General features: G+C 35.8%; 5 protein-coding genes across 10 annotated transcripts; 2 read left to right on the top strand and 3 right to left on the bottom strand.

The window, feature by feature from the left end:
• Window positions 1–16: 16 nt before the first annotated feature.
• On the bottom strand, window positions 17–14,106 carry LOC108602743 (glutamyl aminopeptidase). 5 transcript variants are annotated; one of them, XM_017990898.2, is made up of 13 exons: window positions 13,676–13,698; window positions 6,609–6,681; window positions 6,285–6,529; window positions 5,966–6,221; window positions 5,837–5,916; window positions 5,597–5,771; window positions 4,881–5,026; window positions 4,671–4,821; window positions 3,914–4,608; window positions 1,005–1,188; window positions 744–940; window positions 374–688; window positions 17–308 (listed from the first exon to the last, which is right to left on the bottom strand). In XM_017990898.2, exons 2-13 carry the CDS (start codon window positions 6,669–6,671, stop codon window positions 59–61), a joined length of 2,757 nt encoding a protein of 918 aa, XP_017846387.1. In that variant the 5' UTR covers window positions 6,672–6,681; window positions 13,676–13,698; the 3' UTR covers window positions 17–58. The 5 variants fall into 5 exon arrangements, with proteins under 5 accessions (XP_017846387.1, XP_033149211.1, XP_017846388.1 ...); XM_033293320.1 differs by having other exon boundaries at window positions 4,671–4,815; XM_017990899.2 differs by lacking the exon at window positions 6,609–6,681 and having other exon boundaries at window positions 13,676–14,106.
• On the top strand, window positions 9,396–13,443 carry LOC108602742. Its single transcript, XM_017990896.1, has 2 exons — window positions 9,396–9,473; window positions 9,528–13,443. The coding sequence occupies exons 1-2, from the start codon at window positions 9,405–9,407 to the stop codon at window positions 13,386–13,388; spliced, it is 3,930 nt and encodes a 1,309-aa protein (XP_017846385.1). The 5' UTR covers window positions 9,396–9,404; the 3' UTR covers window positions 13,389–13,443.
• A 31-nt stretch (window positions 14,107–14,137) lies between the features above and the next one.
• Window positions 14,138–20,768, bottom strand: LOC108602741 (tetratricopeptide repeat protein 21B-like). Its single transcript, XM_017990895.2, has 7 exons — window positions 19,229–20,768; window positions 17,576–18,184; window positions 17,372–17,513; window positions 17,064–17,313; window positions 16,803–17,000; window positions 15,343–15,583; window positions 14,138–15,274 (listed from the first exon to the last, which is right to left on the bottom strand). The coding sequence occupies exons 1-7, from the start codon at window positions 20,741–20,743 to the stop codon at window positions 14,213–14,215; spliced, it is 4,017 nt and encodes a 1,338-aa protein (XP_017846384.1). The 5' UTR covers window positions 20,744–20,768; the 3' UTR covers window positions 14,138–14,212.
• Window positions 15,723–16,785, top strand: LOC108602745 (survival of motor neuron-related-splicing factor 30). Its single transcript, XM_017990903.2, has 3 exons — window positions 15,723–15,830; window positions 15,955–16,373; window positions 16,448–16,785. Exons 1-3 carry the CDS (start codon window positions 15,789–15,791, stop codon window positions 16,716–16,718), a joined length of 732 nt encoding a protein of 243 aa, XP_017846392.1. The 5' UTR covers window positions 15,723–15,788; the 3' UTR covers window positions 16,719–16,785.
• On the bottom strand, window positions 20,766–21,551 carry LOC108602747 (protein NATD1). 2 transcript variants are annotated; one of them, XM_017990904.2, is made up of 3 exons: window positions 21,456–21,551; window positions 21,040–21,395; window positions 20,766–20,888 (listed from the first exon to the last, which is right to left on the bottom strand). In XM_017990904.2, the coding sequence occupies exons 2-3, from the start codon at window positions 21,388–21,390 to the stop codon at window positions 20,775–20,777; spliced, it is 465 nt and encodes a 154-aa protein (XP_017846393.1). In that variant the 5' UTR covers window positions 21,391–21,395; window positions 21,456–21,551; the 3' UTR covers window positions 20,766–20,774. The 2 variants fall into 2 exon arrangements, with proteins under 2 accessions (XP_017846393.1, XP_017846394.1); XM_017990905.2 differs by having other exon boundaries at window positions 21,460–21,530.
• Between the last annotated feature and the right edge of the window lie 722 nt (window positions 21,552–22,273).

The following is a 22,273-nucleotide window of genomic DNA, read 5'->3' as shown; positions in this document are numbered from 1 at the left end:
AATAAATTCAAAAGATACATTTTTTTTACAGTTATGATATATAATACAAGCATTAGGGTTAAATAGTATCAGTATTTTTGGTAAAATATTTGTTAAGCCATGCTTCAATTACCGGAAGATTGGCTTGACTCCATTGCGCTTCTTCTTTAATGTTTCGAATTGACTTTTCTATAATATGTTGAGCGCTACCAAATTCACCATGGTGAGTTTTATAAAGATTCTGAACCATGTCATAGCCTTCTTGGGTTGTAAAAAATCCTGTCGCTGAACCAATTAAATGATCCCATATATTAGTTTGATTTTTAAACCTAAAAAAATGAAGTTTTATAGAATTAACATATGAGCAATAAAAAAGAGCTAAAGTAAAACATACTTTTGTTTAATTGGAATCCAATTATAATTTAAAAAGTTAAATAGTGTATAATAACCACTAGACCCTCCCGTCAATGTGGTTAAAATCAAGAATACATCATTTTCTGAGAAATAGTCTGTGTTATTCAAAACTGTCAATTCCAACAAGCGATTGATCTTTTCGGGTTGAGTTGGGCATCCTGCCAGCGACTTCAATAAAAACGTACGTTCGCTAGCGATTCGTGATTTAGGAAACTGTATTACTCGCTGTAATCCAAATATCCACTCTTCCATGGTACCCCATTTAAAAACGGGACATATGTAATTTTTTGGCATTCTAAAAGTTACTAGCCATCAATAAAAGAATATAGTCTCTTCGCCAAATTACATACGGATTTTCCATGTCTGGATTGGCAGTTTGCTGCCAGTCCTTATATGCAGCTTGGGCTACATCAATACAGGGCTTATAGCCAGCTCTACATAGGAAGCGCTTAGCCAAAGCTCGCAATTCAGCTTTCCCGCTGTCTATATATTCAGTCTCTTCTTTTAATTCCTCATACAACGGAGACAGCAAAACTGATACATATCGCTATAATTAAAAAAAAAAAACATATTTATTAAATTAATATAATATTGAAATTCCCTCCTCTTGCCTCAAATTGTCTATGCACTATAGACACATCAATATGCCTTCCAATTTGGTCAATGAATGTAAAGACCGAATTCCAAACAATATGATCACGCTCAGATTTCATGAATAATGTCATATTAAAGGTGGTTGCAAAACTGAGGTTGCCTGCATAAGCTAGATTCCAGGCATCATGCAACAACTTCGCTCTAAAAAGAAAGAAAATAACTTTAGAGATATTAATTAGTATAATTACCAGCCCATATAAAAAAAATCTAATCCTAAATATTTTATGTTAATTATCTTAGTGATATTCGTCATCGGCTATATTAACCAAAAGCTCATCTATTCTTCAAGCCCAAACTCTTTTTTTTACTTTCGTTCGCTCCAAGATCAAATACAATTTATAATCCGGAAAGTAGGGCAGAGCCGACATTTTCCATGGTCCATTTAAGCAAGTTACTCATATAACATACATATACAAGAACATATTATAAGGATTTATTATCCTATCCAACGAAAATTCACTGATAAACGCTGTGAAATTAAAATATGACCACTTTCATTAGCCAACACAAAGATCATGAAAATTAGTCAAATGTGTAGTTATAGTAAGTTAAAAAAAAAATAAATTTCATAACAAACGTGTTATGAGAGCAACGGCTCTGTATATTCTTAGCACCATTAGATGAAAAGGCTTCCAAGTATTACGACATACAGCAAAATATTGCAACGCGTCAAAGATTTGCAGCTCATGGAAACTCCATGATGTACATGCATACATACATATGTATGTCTTCACGTACTTCATATTCATATTTTTAACCTTTTTGAGCTAACATTAAAGCGTTTAGCTATTTTAAGTAATTGTGCACAATTTGTTTGCTCTTTATATCGACGTATCGTTTAAACTAAAATCTAAAGCGTTCAAACGCTTGCATAGGGAAGAGTAAATCACCAATACACTAATACGAAAATACTAACACAAGAATAGATGCCGTTAACTCATTTTTATTTCATGCACTGAAAAGAAATGAGGCATCACTTACTTGTCTAAAGTTTGCGCAGGCAATGATAATTTCGTATGTCCACTGGACATACTGGACATTGTCCAATGCAAGCTATTTTTAATTTTTCAAGTACACGCATTTCGTCAAAGCAACAACAAAGTTCGCAAAAAAAATTTTCGACAAAACAAACACATGAATGCGTTGTTGCAACGCTCGCGCAGTCGAGATAATGCAAGAACAAACACATGAAAGTGTAGTCGCTATGCTCGCACAGGCGAGACAAAAAAAAATTTTAAAAATTGTTTGTGTAATTTGCATTGGCTTATGGAAGGAGCGCGTATATATATACGCATTTGCTCTTCCTACACTGAAGAGCAATTACAAAAACAAATGAGCACACTGAGCAAAGCGCTTGGACGGCCGTGATCTAAAGCAAACAAATATTGAAAATTCTGCAGAAGCTTTAACGTGTGATATGGCATTTTATTTTTGAGATCTTGAGGGGGAGAAATATACGCTTTACTGAATGCATTTTCTTTTTGGTACAGTCCTAATACATGCAAATTCATACAACCGTTGCGTAGTGTAATCATGTAATACATGACATGTATCTGCTGTTTATTTTGCGATTAGCGTTCACTCTGTCTCTCTGTCGACTCTTGCCATCACTTGTCTGCGTCGCTTGCCAAAAACATTTTTCGTTAGCGAAGCAATAATTTCAATTTCAATTTCTTGTAAATGCGCTCATAGATTTGAATGTACAAATCCCAGTGGACCAAATTATCAGTTTCGAGGGAAATGCAATAGTAATACAGATGATTCCACCGAACTCAAAAACGGTCAGCGAATGAAGCAGTGGTCACTCAGTTTGTGGTAGAAAAGGCTCGTATATGATACGTACAAGCACTAAGCATACAACCACTAAGCATACAACACATAGAGGCGTCAAATCGACTAAAAAGTGGCTGCATAAAATTTCTCGACGATTGAGCCCCAGGCAAACTTCGTGAACTTTCGTGCTGAGTTCGCGACCCGAACACTCATTGCCGAAATCAAAGCAGAGGCAACCAGTGTTGCACAGATCATTGCCTAAGAGTCTTTCAACGCATGAGGGTGGGTGCGCTCCGCAGCGCGCTGATATTCTTTCTATGTACGCGTGCATGTCTTAGAGCATGTGTGTGAAGCAACAGCTGCGAGCGCACTCATAAACGATCGTGAGTGCGAGTGGCCAGTTGCAATGAGAACCCATTTGTATGTATGCGTCCGTATGTGTGTGCTTCTGTTTGCAAGCCCAAGCATTTCAAAAATTAAATTTTTATATTTTCTGCCAAATGGGACAAATAATTTCAATTTAAATTCGCTGAAATTAAATAAACATAAAAATAAAAACAAAACAAAAAAGAAACTAAAACAATAAGTTTCTATTCCTGCGCTTTGAGCAGCGCTTGGAGACTTTGTTACGATCCGTCATAGAATTGAATTTTGGGCACCGTTTTAGATTATCGCAGCCATGCTTGGCGATGCTTCATTTTGAAAGATACTGAGTAATTTACGTGACGCTCCAAAAATTAAAAGCGTAATTTATTTACATATAAGTTAAAAAAAAAAAAAATCATAAGTAAATGTGTATCTTTTATATTTCACCAAAATTCTATCAAATATCAATGTGCTTCGCATGAGCAAATATTTAAATTTCCACCGGATATGTCGGCAAAACTCAATTCTTTCCTCCATAAAAATGACATTCATGAACGGCAAGAGAAAAAAAATCTGCAATTTTTTCTAGAATCATACATGGGTGTCAATAATCAATAATCAATAATGCTCAATCAAATCGAAAAGTTCAAAATTAATTTTAATAATTATTATTTTTGAACTCAAAGAATTTAGGTATATTAAGTAATAAAAGTACATGTTAGCATACCTTGTGTTTGCTGGAATTGCAGTTCGGCCCTTCTTAGTTTGTAGAAAATTTGCTAACAAGTTCCAATTTGTTTGATCGTAATTTACGGGAAAAGGTCCGATTTCCTCCGGATTTACAATAATGAACGAATTTTTTCCGGGCATATTTTCAATAGTGATGTTCTGGGACTCCTCCATCCATACAGACGGCGTATAGTTACAGAATCTTAGTGTATCCTGATGATTTAAAACAATTGGTATCCACCATAGCATTTTATCCTGACCTGGCACATCGTGTGGTCTTTCTCTCAAGTACATTTTTTGTCGTAATACTACAGAATTCTTTTGATAATTCCTTTCGACATTAACTACAGGCAAACGGTGATTTCGAAGCCAAGGCCTTATTATATCAGATACTGAATATTGTTCTCTAAGAGTCTTATCTTTTAAGGCTTGTATGGTTAATGCCGACCACAGATCATCTTCCACAAATGTCTTGTATTGATGTTGCATAATGAAATTTTGTATGGCTCTTTGAAATGTTTCCTTACTCAATGTAAAGTTAAGCATTCGAATTGCCATTTCTGTCTTATAAGCGATTGTCTCGTGTTTCATGCCAGTAATGCGAGAATGAGGATATCTCTTACTAAATTCATAGTACATGGAATATAATGCTGTAATTGGATATTTTCCATTAAATTCAATACCTCCATCAATCTGCAATGGAAAATTAAAATTTTAAATTGAGAAATCTTAATACTTTTCAGAATAAAACGTACTTGAATTACAACCTCGGCAGCTAAGAAACTCGTTAATGCTTTGTTAACATGTGCGTCACTCCACCACTCCGGAGTCACCCACGAACCAAGCCATTGATAGATTAATTCTTGTGCTGAATCAAAATACCGCTGCTTTAAGATATCACTGTCCCTTAAAAGAAAAAACAATGAATTATTATATATCCATGTATCATTAAAAGACAAACGTACTTAAAAATTAGAAGACCAAAATTGTCTATTGGACGCACGATGGCAAGGTCAGGTATGATAACCACATCTATTTTGGTGAGAGGTATAGCTATCCCAACATATTCCTCTATCTTTTTATAAGCGATTATAAGTCTGTCATATATTTCCTTGAATAAATAATAAGTTATGATTAATTTTAAAATTTCATTACGATCTGCCTTTCTATCCCTGGACATAAAATAAGTAATGTCAACTAATGTCGCTTAAATGTTTATGTATATATTTATATAACAGTATACTTTTGTAAGTCGGTTCCTGTATTAAACAATAATCCATTATTAACTTTCATTACATTTTATTAAAGAGTATACAATACTCTTTGGTTAAATGTATCTTCAGACGATCGGTCAAAAGTAATACTTTTTGCGTATATCTCGTGTGATCACATAAAACCCTTGAGCGTCACTCAAAAGAAATAGAACATGTTCCATCACTCAACTGGAGCTACTAACAGGCATACATATGTACATATTTGGTATGTAAAAATGCTTCGTGCAATGTGCAAATTTATATTTTGTACAATTGACTAGTGTGACTATGTAACTATGAGTAAAAAAAGATGTTTTTTATATTGATAACGATAAATGTAGTCTAATAGTCGAAAGTAATTCAAATACTGAAGAAACTTCTCTGATAGTTTTACTCAGTAGGATAATAATACGAATCCATAAATTTACCTTTATATTAGTATTTTCACTATAACTCCACATTTGAATGGATGGAGTATTGGACAATTTCTTTAATTCCTCTAAATTCCATTTTTTAAAGGTAGATATCACAAAGCCAAAATTAAATGGGGACATAGGTGGAGTTTTTTCAAAGTAATCAATCATTAGATTGCTTAAGGTTGGACTACAATTAAAAAATAAAATGAAAATATGTAATTAAACATAATTTTCAATATTGCAAAAACTTACTGCTTTCTAGTTTCTGAGACTGCTGTATTGGAGATGGTAATAAATTCCTTGGGCCTCGTAATTGAAACGGTAAACGGAACCTAATAAATACTTTTTTAAGTTATAGTTTTGCGAATACATAAAAATTACCTTTATTCCCGGCTCATCAAAGCACGGAAACAACCGACGAGCATTAGTTGGTTTCAAGTTTGTAACAAAGTAGGTGTAATTCTTGTAGGTATTCCTAAAAAGACCTTCTGCGGTTTTCCAAATGGTTCCTTCAAAAGGTACTTCTAGAGTACATTGTGTATTTTGTTTCACCGTTTCCTTAAGATACAGCACATAAATTGTTTTTTTTGGTTGCCGGCCACCACGGATAATAGTGTAGTTCTTAGCCGGCTGCACTCTTATATAGAAATGTAAAATATTATAATTGTACTGTAAATATTACGAGAATTCTTATAATTACCCGTTTATTTCTGAAAGTCTAATTTTTCGATCATTGATGTTTAAATCATAATGGGCATGAAACCAAACCTTTTTAGAATCACTGTTCCAGCTAAGATTCATTTTTATTAATCCACTGAAAGATAGTTCGTCATAGTTGGGTTCCAAGTGAATGTCATAACTTTGAGGACTAATATCGTTTGGAAGACGATCTTCTGTCAGAACTGTATATGCTGCGGAAGCATCGATGCTTCGTTTTACAGTTCCCTAAAATTTAAACATTATTTGAAAAGTCTTATAAATAAAAATAAACATCTAAAAAGCATCATTTAATATTAATACTTACATTCGTTTTTTTAATAGACGTAAAGAAGAGGACCAGACAACAAAAACGAAATAATTCAACCATGTTGATTTTGCTAAATGATAATTTATTTTACTAATTTGAATTTGTAAAATAACCTCACAAAATAGATATTTATAATTAAAAATTTTCTCCAGACTAACGGGTGGCTCAAGTTACCGAATAAAACTATGATTGTTTGTAAAATAGTTGTCAAAATGGTTACTTCCTGTTTTCTTGAGCTAGTCAGTTTTGTTGCCTGTGTATGAAGTATGAAAAAAAATGGCACATATTTTCAAACGATAAAAACTTTAAAAATTTAAGTTTTCCATACTGTTTGTTGTCACAAGCATTTATAGAAATTAATAATTTATTTAAAAATAAATATATACGAACAACCTAACCATATTCCGTCTAACTTAGAGATTGCTTATTGGGATATTAGTAATACTTGGCACCGTTTCTATAAATGTAGGTACATATATATCCAGATTTCAATTACTATATAAGTTTCTTTGGCAATAGTACATATGTATCTAAAAGTTTATTTTGCTCAGGTCTCATACTAGTTTAGGTTATTGCATTAAGGCATTGTTGATAACAATTATTAAAATTCATTAAACATTTTATGGAAATGTGCATGTATTTTATAGATAATGTTTAAAAACGATACCAGAAACATACATACATTTGACTCCTTTTCAGCGCCCCTTTTTTTGTCGGTTGCACTATTCGCATTGCGTTCATAAAGAAATACCGTAGAATTTTTTGCTCATAAATACATGGTCACACTACGTAATTTGGACATTGAATTTGAATCTGCACACATGCATATCAGAGAACGGCTGGGGTGGCACTTTTTTGACACCATGGTGACATTCACAAATCATGGGTGTGGGTAAATACGCGCGCAAGCAAAACTGAGGCATATGCCTTTACTCATATACACAAGACAAGCCTGGGTGTTCGCAAGTGCCGAAAAATAAGGGCAAAAGAAAATGTGCGCACACGCAAAATGCGATCGGCAGGCATATAAGCATAAGCATGACCTTTTTTTTGTGTTTCTTCACATTCATTTTCGAGCCTTTTTGACTTACCCAAGCAAAAGGCTTGTAAAGGCTTATGAAAAATTGTCGGGCAACAAGAGCCGCAAATTCGGCTGCTTGTGTGGGTAATACCACAAAGCATACAACACATAGAGGTGTCAAATCGACTAAAAATGTGTTGCATAAAATTTTTGGACGATTGAGCCCCAGGCAAACTTCGTGAAGTTTCGTGCTCAGTTCGCGACCCGAACACTCTTTGCCGAAATCAAAGCAGTGTTGCACAGTTCATTGCCTAAGAGGCTTTCAACGCATGAGGGTGCCTACGCTGCGCAGCGCGCTGATATTCTTTCTATGTATGCGTGCAGCCCTTAGAGCATGTGTGTGAAGCAACAGCTGCCAGCGCACTCATAAGCGATCGTGTGTGCGAGTGGCCAGTTGCAATAAGAACCCATTTGTATGTATGCGTCCGTATGTGTGTGCTTCTGTTTGCAAGCCCAAGCACTTCAAAAATTCAATTTTTATATTTTCTGCCGCTGACCGCTTCTAGGGTATGTAGGGTATATTGAATTTTTCCAAGTTCAGCAACAGGTCAGCACAATATTTTATTACTTGTACAGGTCAAAATAAATATATTGAAATATATATAGAAAAGGATGACACTTTTTAATTTGGAGTGCAAATGAAGCGCATTTGTGTTGTATGCTTAGTGGTAATACCATGTAAGTAACATGGCGATTTTAGGGGTGGGTACACTCATGCCGCTCTCTGATGCATATATGCTAATGCCTCGAGTTGAGCGATGGAAAAACCCACCCAAATAGAACGAATGCGTTTAGTTTTGTGTGTTCATCCTTAAAAATAGACTTGCTACGAAGTTCGTTGACATCAGATATTAATTCAATACAGAATTAGGAGATACTCAAATTACAATTTTACAAATATAGTAGACGGCAAGCGTTGCTTTTGATGCTACAGCGAAAACGAGCTGTTGTGTGTAATACACTGTCTATATACATCAGAGAACGGCAGGGGTGGCGGTGGCGCTTATTAAGCACCATGGTGGCACCCAAAAATCATGGGTATGGGTACATACGCGCTCACACAACACAGTTGCATGGGTACACAAGACAAGGTATGGGTACTGCCAGCGGCGCCGACGCGACAGCAGGTAGCGAAATAGAAGCAAACATAAGGTACACAAAAATCTTTTTGATCTTTTTTTGTGGATTTCTTCGGGAGTTTGTTTGTTACCCATGCAATAATTGTAGACTACCCATGAAAATGTTTGTGTGGGTAGTACCATGTAAGTAACATGGTAATTTTTAGAGCATATGGATTCTTGCCGTTCTCTGATATACATATATGTTTGTGAGTGCGTCAGTGTCAAAGTGTATGAATAAGTTCGCTTCGCCCAACTTTAATATGATTTTGTTTTAAAGTAGCTTTATTGCAGCATGCAGTTTCAATTAACACGTATTTAGTAAATATTCACTTATCTACATAATGTACATATATACGTTTGTTTGCATATAAGTTAATACGTTAGTAACAATGATTCAATTACTGCTTAGCAGATAAAACTGAATAAAAATAAAAAAAACAAATGTGTTTGTATGGTAAACTGAGGCAAACTGATAAGAGAGATAAAAATAAAATTTCAGAATAAGCTTCGGATCTGGACGTGAAAACTGTAAAACTCTTCAGTACTGTGGAAGCCTTTAAATTAAACTGGTGGAATATTTTAAGTTCTGAAATGCATAAGAAACATATATTGTTTTTATTTTCACTATGGATATTATTACCATTCATTTTATTAGAAAATGTAAGCAAATCAAACAAATTATGAGCAAGCAAATTTGTATAGTTTACATCACAGATCAACAAATGCGACGATGATAAAACTATAACACGTTTGGGCACAGCATACTGGAAATATCGGAACGTGCGTTATACAACATCGGAAGATGTTCTATGCTTTATGGAGAATGGGAAGCTTTTGATACGAGAGTGCAATACAATTACAGGAGAATGGAAACCAGAATTTCCTGTGTGCAGCGTGGCAGAGCCAACAAATAAGTTTTGCCCGGAGGAGCTTTTTGAAATCAGTGATGATAGGACTAAGCCCATTTGCCTCAAATTATCGACACAACCTCAAAAATACAACGATAGTTTTTGCTATGGATCAAATCTTATTATACCATTTGATCTGTCTCAGCAGCAGTCTGTACGCATTTCTGAGTTTCTACTCAAAAAAAATATAATGCAATTTTGGTTACCGTTAGTACGCGATAGTAACTCATCGCCATACAAGATAAGACTGCCTGGTAAACACTGGGGCCATCCGCTTGACGACAAACAACAAATTAAACATTTCAAATTTGATAAAAAATGTGTAGCATCACGCAATAAGAAGGGACAAAGTGAAGCATTTAATATCGCAATGACAGACTGCAATGAGTTACTGTACTCAATTTGCGCATTTGATGGAAATTTTGTAACTAGCTCTGGTTGTCCCAATGGGTTCGGTGCCTTAAGCTATCGTCCAAACGAATGCTACGGTGTTGATTGGCGCAATAATTTAGTTAGGCCTGCACAAAAGGTTAACATTCGTGAATATTTTCACCAACGCAATGCACTTAACCTGGTGTTGAACCATTTTGTGCCAAATGAAAATAAGTACGACTACTTTGAAGTTGACAGCTTTAAGGACCCAGCAGGCGATGAGTATGCAATTGAAATGAATAAGAAAGAGATGCTGCGAGTGACAAAAAAAAAAATACCAAGCCAAACATTTGAGTTAAGCAAGGTTGCTCTCCAGAGCCAAAAAAATACGCCGCAATTAATATTGAAATTCGACTCGAACTTGGATGAATTAGTACTGATTATCTATAATAGCGACTATCTGTGGCGCATTGATGAAAAAGACGTTGGCGTGCAGTGCTTTACAAATGGCGATTACGATTTAGTGCGCAGTACTAAAATTAATCATATTTGGGAAAATAAAAAAAGGGACAAGTCTATTTACAAGCTGAAGATGGTCGGCGTGGGTCCAAGCGAGTATTGGTGCGAAGGGCATACCATTTTTAATTTTATGCTAGTGAGAAGTCAACGTATTATCGCCTCACGTGAAACGCGTGGTCATTTATTTGCTACGAGGCTTAATGTGACCTGCATGAACGATGCTGATACGTATTTTAATGTATTTAAAACAAAATATATTAAACAAATAACGAAAAGCTTTCACAATACATTACGCAATAACATTAAAATGAAAAGCTTATTTAAGGATCTTGTTATACACAACACAAGGATTATGAGCATTGAACAGTTTGCTGATGGATATATCGATTGCTGGATGCATATAACAGCTTCACTCAAAAATTCAGCTGTCGATAATAGCGAAGAAAAAAGTAGCGAGGAAAACAACAACATAGATTATGAATACCGTATTAGACACGACACTTCAGTGCGTATGCGCATTTGGAGTCAATTAAATGTATTAATTTCGGATATAAGTACTAGCAACTCAGCCTTAGTACGCAGCATCGAATACTGCTTCCCAAATCAGTTTGTTTATAATAAGAAAATATATCAATGGGCGCAAGCGTTGAGAGGACAACAAGCCACATTGTCAAGTCTGTGCCTTCAAAATAATGGCATGCCATACAGTCGCCAATGCATTGGAGATTTCACAAGGGGTGCGTTTTGGCAAGCGGTAAACCAAAAAGTGTTCTGCCATCCCGAGCAGGAGATTGCCAATGTAACAAAAATTTTATACAGCTTAGAGAGCTCGAAATTGATTAAAATATCGCCGGAGAAAGTAGTCAGAAAAGTTAGAAATATTCTTGAAGAGAATGCTAAAAATATGCTACCAGCGGATATACATTTCACGGCAAATATTGTGCAAGCGTCTGTACAAAATCTAGAGCATCATGTGATAGGCTCAGCTGCTTATAGTCGTAATGCTATTATATTAAAAGAGACCGCATGCGACCTTATGGCTATATATAATAGTTTGGTTCGTGCAAACGAATCAACCATAAACATGTCGGCAAAACTAAATTCGACAAACGTATTTCTAGAGGTAATTGAAAATGCTATGGATACATTTTCATCAAAAACGGTATTTAATATGAGTAATGTAAACGAAACTACGGATGTATTACATGCGAGTAGTAATCTTGATGTACTCGATTACGATGATATAGGTGTCTCAGTAAAGATCTCTCCGAATCTACTTTATTTTACTATTAACCCATTTATAGCCAATGTGTCGGGCATAGCTATATACAAAAATATCAATACAATTGAAGAATCAAATTTATTGAAAGGTGGGTTCAAGGATGAACACTTTAGATTTGTCCAGTCAAATCACAACCTGGAAGACTTTATTTTTGAGCCCAATTTTCAGTTTGGCACATACGCACCGGAAAGCCTTCTGACTCAATGGAATAAAATGTCACTATCTCTGAATGCCACTAAGGGCTCAATTAACTTAATAGTTATTAAAATATATTCAAACGACAAGTTATTTCGGGAACAGGGTCAACCTACTGAACAACGATCTGCCTTGGGTCGCATTGTGTCAATATCCTTTCCAGGTCGTACGGCCCAATTACCGGTAGATCTACCTTTGGCTTTTCGCATTAGTGAAAATCATATCAAGAAGTCCAATGTACAAATAGAATTCTGTAAATATTGGAACTTTAACAGTTGGGCATCCGACGGCATTAAAGTATCGCATTCAGTGGCTAACAGCACTGATGTGGTACTCTGCCAAGTCAGTCATCTAACTCCCTTCGCCTATTTAGTTGGCTTTAATTTTACTGTGGATGATGATATTGAAGTGAATGTTCGACAAAGACATGACCAGGCGCTCGATATTATAACTTTAACTGGTTGCTCATTATCTTTGCTTGGCATTTCCGGCATATTCATAACAGCTGCTATGTTCCAATCTTGGCGAAAAAAAGCTTCCTCGAAGGTCCTATTGCAACTAGCAGCAGCCATAGCAATGCAGATGATCATTCTTTGCTGTGTGAACACAGAGGAGTATGCATTGCATTTGATCATAAATAAGACTATACCAAGTTGCGTGGCTATCGGAGCCAGTCTCCACTATTCAGTGTTGGTGCAATTTTTCTGGATGCTTGTTATTGCCTACTTGCAATTTAAGAGATATGTTCAGGTATTCGGACGTGGTCGACCAAGCAGATTCTTCCTGAAGTCAACAATATTTTGTTGGGGCACACCAATCATTCCGGTTATACTTGTAGTTATTTTAGATCACGATTCATTTACCGCGGGCGGCATCTGCTATCCATCTGGGTATGCACTTTACTTTGGAATTATCTTTCCCATATCCCTTATAATAATAGCAAATTTTGTAATTTTCTGTGTAATCTTTTACAATATTTTACTTGGACCAAGCTTATCTATTCGACGTACAGAAAAGCCTCTTTTAATATCTCAGATACGGCTTTCAGTACTTTTATTTTTCCTATTAGGGCTTACTTGGTGTTTTGGGATACTTTCAACGATGAGAGCGGCAATCGTCTTCTCATATCTATTTTGTCTAACAGCAACATTGCAAGGATTTGTTATATTTGTGTACTTTATTATTCTTGATCCTGTAACGCGGCGTATGTGGGGTGATTATTTCATTAGCTTATGCAACATTGATAAAAACTCTATTGAAAGCACAGATAGTCTTAAAAACACCACACGTACCTACTAACAAATTAATTTTTAATTAATACTAATACTTATATAATTAATACTCAAATTATTTGAAAGACAGATATTTCAATTTTATTAATAGAAATAACACAAAATAAATGTACCAAGAACTAACACTTATAGAGTGACTTCATTGTATATGTATGATTAAAATTGTAATGAAGCATTCAAGACTGAATATATTATTTGGTTATTGCTAAGGGAATAAAATTAGATTACAAATAAGGGCCACGCTTTTAAGGTATTCATATTATATTATATATTGTTCTAATATCAATATTTTACCCGCGCACTGAACCGACACATCCAAAAATAAAATTCAACTAAATGCCTTATTTGTATAACGCAATACTCGTACGTTTATCCAAGCTTAACAATAAAATTTGTATGAAGCACAATGAACCAATTGCTTCAATCTCATAAATTGGATGTGATGCTTCTGCTCTCTAATGACGATAAATACACTTGAGCGATAGGTACGGTCACGCGCAGGTACTTAGGTAAACAGTAAATTAACATGGGGTGCCACAGAAAACGCTTCAGTTTAATTTAACTTCAGCTTCAATAAGCTGTGCTACGGGGTAATTTTGAGAGAAAAGAATCAACTCTAAATAAGCCCCGGTAATAGAAAATATAAAAGGTACATTTATGTGACTTTAATACTCAAAAATTACTTAGAACGATTAAATTTAGAAATGCTTAAAATTAATTAATAATTTTAGTCCGAGATTTCTTGAAATGGCTTATTATATTATTCTGGGTCAAATGATTTTATTATATTGCTTTTTTTTTATAAAATTGAGAATTTTGTAATAAATTTTCTTAAGGTCTTAAATTGTTGCGACATTTTTCGAGTATGTCCTTTCGGATAATGGTATAGTCTGGATGTAATTTTAAAACTTGTTGGCATATATTAACCGCATTGGCATATTGTTTTTTTTTCATGTTGTTGAATGCCAATTTATACCCTATATGTGGCTTAGAACGGTCACAACTTATCCATGCTTTTTGATAGTACAAGGAGGCATCGCTATAAGATTGCATCTTCTCCGCAATATACCCAGCTAGTTCATAGCCTTTTGTAGATGATTTATTATAATCTAGTACTCGATCTACAAATGTCGTGGCCACATCCAGCTTATTTGCATTAATGTAAATATCGGCTAATAGTAACCAACTTCTCTCCAAATATTCGGCATCCTCATAATACCAAGTAAGCCGAGCTATCCTTTTAAGCTGATTTTTTGCACGTTGAATTTGCTTTAGTTGAATGAGGGCGGAGGCCATCGCATAAACAATTGGCACCATCAAAGAGTTGCCTTCTTGCTGCATTAGCTCGGTAAGATCTTGGAGTGATGATTCCACTTGCATTTTTTGTTTGGACGCCATTTGAAGAAAATTCCAAAGAACTCTTCGACTTATATCTTTCTCATGGATTTCCCCAGCTTGGGTTCGCATTTCATTAAGTAATCGCTCTGCTGTACGTAAAGCTACAATGCGAGATTCAGTAAATTCACCGCTATCTCCAGCTTCAAAAAGATCATTTACATTTGGTATTTCGCCATCTGGATTTATACAAATCTCAATCATATTGAGTCTAGACTGATAACCCCACTCATGGTCTCTACGGGACAGATTGAAGTATCGCAAAGCACTATTGGGGTTTCCATTGTAATATTGAAAGAGGCCATTGCAATAGTTAAGTCCAGCTGAATTATTTGTAGAGTTTAAAAACGACTGCTCAGCGCGTTGCAAAAAAGGAATGCTTTCATTTATTGTACCAGATCGCCTCATTACTTCAATAAGCCGAGCTAGTGCGGCCCAATTGCAGGGTTGAGATAAAAGCAGTTGCGAAAAGTGATATGCAGCGTTTTCAAATTCCATCTACAAATGAAATGAAATTTTAAATAAAATATTTAGTATGACACAAAGTATAATAGAAATCTACTTACTTTTCTAAATGATAAATCTGCCATTATTACGGATGCCGCCTCATTGTTATTATCTATTTGAAGAATTTCAAAACATGTATCGCGACACATGTTCATTTCTTTTGAATTCATTTGAAGTTGAGCTAGAGATACCAATATCTCCAAATCGTTGGGTGTGTATTTCATGCATTCCTTAAAATAAGTCAGAGCCATTTCATTGCTCTTCATGTGAATCGCCTGTTGAGCAATGAGAAGGCATATCCTGGAAGCAAGGATTTAAATTTTGTTATCGATAAGGTGAAATTAGTGTTTCGCTTCTTAGTGTATTTCTACTCATCTCCCTAAATGGTAGTCATGCGTAAATTATATTCGATAAACATATTACAGTATATCGATATGCTATCAATAGTTTAAAAAACTGTCATCGCAAGTTACACCAATGTGTGTTTTATTTTTTCACTGCTATCATGGCAGACGATTTACAGAATTATAAATGTCAATTGCAGCAAGTAAGTATTGTGCATATGCTTTTCTTTATGTATAGTTCAAGTACATACGGGTATGTATGTACGTTTATTGCGATACTGTGTGAAAATACCTACACGTATGTACATTCATATTTATTTATTGTAGGTAGAAGCAGCGTTACAGACAGACCCAACCAATGAAGAGCTCTTAAAATTGAAAGACGATTTGGAAGAAGTTATTAAACTCACCAGAGATCTTATAAAAACACAGTTAGAAGAGCAACGAAAATCTTCGTATGTAGAACCCTCTTCCTCTAAAACAGCGTCGGCAAACTACTTTGACGAAATTGAAGCTGCTCTTTTAGAAGCTGAAAAACTTGTCACATCCGCTAAAGTCTGGAAAATTGGAGACAAATGTCAAGCTAAATGGACTGAGGATGGCCAGTACTACGACGCAACTATTGAGGGAATAACCAGTGAAGGAGAAGTTAGTGTCATCTTCGATGCCTATCAAAATCGATCCACAACAACGATAAAAGAATTGCGTGAGCGTACAACTCGCAATGAAGTATTTCCATCAAATAAGTGAGTTTTGAAAGCTATTATTTTTATAGAGAGTGGATAAAAAATAAAACATTTGTTTGAACTTCTCATTTAAGACGCCATCGACCGAATCAAAAAGAATATTTAAAGAAACGCAAGCAAAAAAAGCAGCAACGATTTAAAGACTTGGAAGAGGAACGTGAATCCGATAAGAATAAATGGCTGAACTTCACAACCAAGAACCAAAAGAAACCAGGCATGAAAGTAAATAGTATTTTCGCCTCGCCTGACAATGTCTCTGGCAGAGTAGGTATTGGCACATGTGGTACTGGTGGCAAGGGTATGACTGACTTTACTATTGGCGAGAAATATCGTAAGGGTTTGTAGCCTACAAATTGTAGGTTACATATAGACATTTAACTGAGTAATAAATTTGACTATATCAATTACAACACTTAAGCCTTTACTTACTTTGACATCGCCTTGTATTGTTCAGCAATAATTTCAGATTGATCAATTGAACATTGCTTCTGCAATCGGTACTGATTTTCCCGCGCTTCCTGCAACGTTTGGATCGACATCATGATGTTTCCCGACTTTTCATGAACACGGGCAAGTAATAAAAGCTTTTTTGTGCGCAGTTGCAAATCAACAAAACTATCTTCTTTTCTATAATGATGGAAAGAAAAAAATTAATATCATTTTGGAACTCTTTTGCGAATGTATCATTACATTCTTGATTTGGCAGAGTCGGTTAATATGTTAACAGCACTTTGAAATTGCTTTAGCTTGAGAAACAGCTCCGCCAAATCCAATTTTAAGGGAGAGCACTCTGCATTCTTTACTACTTCATTGTAGTACCTAAGAGCTTTAGCATACTGATGACTTTTAACGTAAGCTCTTCCAAGTTTGCTTGCCAGTAGACTATTCAGTGGGTTCATTTTAAACGCTCGCCCATATGCATCAATTGCCTTATCAATTTCTAAATAAGAACGCTTGTTATACAAAATTAAATGTGGTGAACTACTATTACTAATAACCTTGTATGGATAAGTACGCTTCTCCTAGCATCAAAAAGCTTTTTGGTTCGGGACGCACTTTCACCAGTTCCTTGAAACATTTGGAGAAAGCACTGCGATTTTTTTGATGTTGCAAAAAAATATTTGCCAACTGTGTTCTTGCCTAGAAATAAAATAAAGACTGTGCGTCAATAGCTGAATGGTGTCACGATTTTTGTCTCTTACATGTATATAATATGGTTGCTCGGGCTTTATTGTCGACAGCAAGCTTATAGCTTTGTCCACATTACACATATCAAGCATCAGCTGAGCATGCGCTATAATTAATCGACCTAATTCAGCGCTGTTGCAGAATTCTTCATTCGCAACTTCTAAAAGGCGTTCGCTTTCGTAAAATCCCTGGGAGTCGCCCATTATGCGTAAAACATGTATTAATTCAATATACAAGGTCATTTTATCAAATGCTGTTATAATTGTTGACTGCGAAACAATGGTGTTCTGATGTTGCTCTATTATGCCCGACGTATTTCCAATTAATTGCATTGCGCAAAGTAGACTATGGTGTGCTTCTGGCAACATTTGTTGGTGCCTTTGAATTATGCCTTTAAGTAGATGGAATATCGGTAACTCACGCACTTTAAAATCTTGCGATAATGAGAGTTCGAGGGACTCCATTGCCTTTGCATACTGCTGCCTCTCTACAAGTATCTGAGCCAAGAGCAAATGAGCTTTTGTAAATGACTCGCTTACGACGCTTAATATATGTTGGAGTCGTGCAATTGCTTTAGTTGATTCTCCGCATAAAAAATCAACTCTAGCCCTCATAAACATGGCCTGTAAAAAAGAATAGTAATAAAAATTAAGCAAGAATGAATTAAAGTTGGTTTTTAATACACTTTGACTATGTAATTTTTTTGTAACTTTCAAAACGGCTGTATTCGATATGCGAAGGCGGGGAAGGAAACTAAAGTTTAACAAGTGGACAAATTAATGTTGGGCGCCACCAACTTTTAAATACACTTTGACAAACACACGCATGCACTCATGAACACATACACACGCATTTTTTGCAACTCATGACACTCACATACACACAAAACAGCGGACGCGTCACAGCTGGTCGCCGTTGCGTCCGCAGCGACGTTTGTATGAAGCGTTAGCACATGCACCCCGCTGTCTATATTGAAAATTGAAATGTAAATAATTCCTAAGTTAGTCTCCGATCGTCTCGAATAATCAATATGTACTAATCGGTCGAAGCAAATAGCAGGCAGTTTTGATGCTCTTATTTCAGATTTTTGTTACTGCCCGCCTCTTTATTCGAATTGCGGGGGAGGTGACGAAACTTAAAAAAAATAAATAAGAAAGTAGGGTCCCCCTGCGACTATACCGAGCCCTTACACACCACAGAGTTTGGCTTGCTGCTGCTCCTTATAGTGCACTGAGAACACGCACCTCCGATACAGACGGACATGGCTATATTGACTCAGTTTGTCTTGCTGATCAAGATATAGATATATACTTTATGAGGCCTGCCACGCTTCCTTCTCCCTGCTACATACATTTGCTCAACGTGATGTTACCCTTTTTCCTTCTTACAAAAATTTCAAAGTGTATAAAAAATAAAAGCGATCTGCGGTGGAAGATCCGACATATCAAATGCGTAGCCTTAGATCTTATAGTTCTTATGATACCCTTTAAAAGCGTGATGCAATGAACTGTTTGATACACTTTGTCAAGGGGATTGCAGCACTCCCATAAATACATAACAAGTTAAAAGTATAATTGGATCGGATTGTCTTGCAGATCAACCAAATCTTAATTGATTAAAAATAAATGGCAAACTGTATTATATTTATATGAACGGAGTGTACATACTTCCTGGTGTCCGGGACATGATTGTAGGATGACTTCCAATATATTTAAGCTGTGCTTTAAAGTAATATGTAGTGTTTCGTGTCCCACATCCAATTCAAAATGAGGTCCTTGCACAGGCGCTGGTGTATAAGTAATCAGTTCCTCACATATCGCCAGCATAAAGTCTGGGTTCAGCAAGCATATGTAATCCACATTTAGGCACAAATTATCCAATTTTTTTATATGCACCTCTGTGGCTTTTACTAGCAACTGCACTGCCGACTGTTTCTCTCTTTGATCGCATATCAAAGCTGACATATACAAAACTATAGCATTGAGGTTGTTGTCATTCAGCTCCATAAGATAGTCCAGCTGCTGACGTGTCTGTTGTCTACTCTCATCGTTTCTTTGCCCTTTAAGCTTGCATAAAGTTAGTCCACAAAGGGCTTTGAAGTTGTTGCTCTCCAAATTACAAGCCGCGTGAAACGTTTTCTCCGCCTCGGCAAAATTTCCCATCAGAAGCTTCTGATGTCCCAGTTCAGTGAGTAAATCAATATTAGCTGGATTAAGTTGGGTAAGCTTGTCCACTGTACGCTGTGTAATTTGCAGCAACTCAATATTTCTGGAGCAAACTCGAGAGTAAAGTTTACATATGTCCAATAAAAGCATGTGATTTCCCGGTTCAACGCGTTCTACAGCATTCAATAGTTTGTTGAGCGTACCTGTGGCTCCTTTTAAATTACTTTCCCTTACGATTTGCAGAAGGCCTGTTATGCGAATAGCTGACACATTTGTTGGCTCCATATTGACAACTTTTTTTCCAGTTTCGAGCGCATGTTCCCAGTCATGAGCGGCTAGTTGCGTTTCCATTTTTTCAATAAGCGGTATGCTCAAATCGGGAAATCTCACGCTGAGTTTATTTATTACTAATAGCGCTGAATCGAACTCTTTTCGCTTTTGATAGAACCTAATGAGTGCCAGAGATGCATCTATATTTTTACCATCATTACGAGCAATGCTCGCTTCTAAAATGCTTTGCGTTTTTCCATTTACTACGTGCTGGCCATTACTGCATGAAAGTTGGCACCATATTTTCAAGACTACGGCTGCATCAAAGGTTACGTCTGCCTTCAGTGACTTGCCTAAATTATCAATTGCTGCATTGAATTCACCGATTAGAAACAGAAATACACCAGCATAGTAATAAGATGAAGCATTTATTGCTTCCGTCCTGTCTTCTAAGCGACGTTCAAGCGATTGCACTGTTTCAATATCAATTATACGACAATGTCGATGTGCGTAAATAAGCATCATCGTTGCCGCCAGACCAAAGTCTGGCTCGTTTTTTAGCGGATTCAACTCACGAATACATTCCTGCATGCGGTTGCCTAAGGCAAGAGCAACTCCATTGAACATTCGAAATTCTGATTGCATAGGAAATTTCGCTAAACCATCTAAGGCCATTTTTTGCATTGAATGATAAAACCGTAGTCGTCCATAGTACAGAACTAAGCTTCTATATTCATTGGCATTCATACTGGTTTTTTTTAATAAGTCACAGCAGAGATTAGTGCAATATATATTTCAGATATTGGGGCTCGTTGTCGTTAACAAAAACTTTCACAAATTTACAGTTAATGGTCAAAAACAATTTGTTTTGCACAGCAAAATCCAAAGCTGTCTGTAATGAGAATGTATATAAAATAATTAATTATTAAGGATAGACACTAAAGTTAATAATGCACCTAACAGAACGGGTAAAACTACTTTTGTTTGTTAGGTTAGCAACCAATGTGCATGGCAACACTATATAATCTACGTGGTTAGCGCACCTTAGCTAGAAGTTTGCCCAAACCGTGACCACCCAGTTTATTCGGCACCCTTGTATGACGAATTTCCATTATGCCGTCTTCAATAAAATACTCCAATTCGGCTCTTAGTCCTTCAGTTTCGATATAGAAAAATCTTCCATCGTTTTTAATTGTCAATACACTATTAAAATTTCTATGCGGTGGGACCATTTTTATCATGTTCAAATCATTAAGCAAGGCTTTACCACTTTGCTGAACACTAACAATTTTAGCTCTAATTTTATGCTGTAAGTATGTGTTAGAGCACATTGCCCTATTGGCAACTTGCACGCAAATGCAATGAAGACCCTTGGCCCTTGAAATGGAGTGCATTATATCTAGAGTGCGAGAAGAAAGATAATATATTACAAAAGCAAATAAGCAAATAAAATTAATACTTAATGTCGCATTAACAATTTTGGTAAAAAGTAAGTGAAAAATATCTATCCCTTAAAGCTTCAAAATACATGTACATATGTATATACTAGAGCTGCAAAAACATCGATGGTGATTTCGATATTATCTATGTTTTCAGATTTGGCCGATACACCGATCTTTTGTTTTCAAATTCGAAGTTTTATTTTTTAGTGAGATTATTATTTTGTGTTTATTTAGATTATAAAATTTCAGCGTTTAGAAGAGCAAAATGGGGAGAAATTGTAAACTAGCGGCTTGCGGGAGATATAGCCTTATTCAAAATGCAAGCAGCCTTTTCAATCTGCCCTTAATGACAAAAAAGAATGGCTGCGAGCTGTTTCGGTGTGCTTTTTTATGAAATTTGCAGCTATTTTCTTTCTCGGAGTTAGCCTTTTAAGCCCTTGCTTCCAGCCAGAAGCAGCCTTTTTTCCTGATCAACAGTTGGCAACACTGGCGAATTTAATGAAATTATGAGTATATATATACTATCGATGGTTTTACACTATCAAGACGACTTTGAAGAAACACTACACTATCGATAACATTACAGCCGACGGCTGAAATCCAGAATCTACTACTTCAACTTATGTTTTCTTCAACAGTAATTAAGGATTTAAAAAAAAACTACGGACTGGCTGTTTTTTTTTTTATTTATTCATCACCCATTTCTAGTATTTGTGACATCTGGTGCTCCTTAGGGTAGGCATCTTGGACCGTTGATTTTCTAATCTATGTATTTATCAATAACTTGATCTATGCTTAATGGCACCGGAGGGTGACCTACCGGCTTAATTTATCA

This window comes from Drosophila busckii, chromosome 2R (genome assembly GCF_011750605.1).
Source record: "Drosophila busckii strain San Diego stock center, stock number 13000-0081.31 chromosome 2R, ASM1175060v1, whole genome shotgun sequence".
NCBI lineage: Eukaryota > Metazoa > Arthropoda > Insecta > Diptera > Drosophilidae > Drosophila > Drosophila busckii.
Note: the sequence above shows the minus strand (reverse complement) of the source record. Positions and strands in the feature narration are given on the sequence as shown.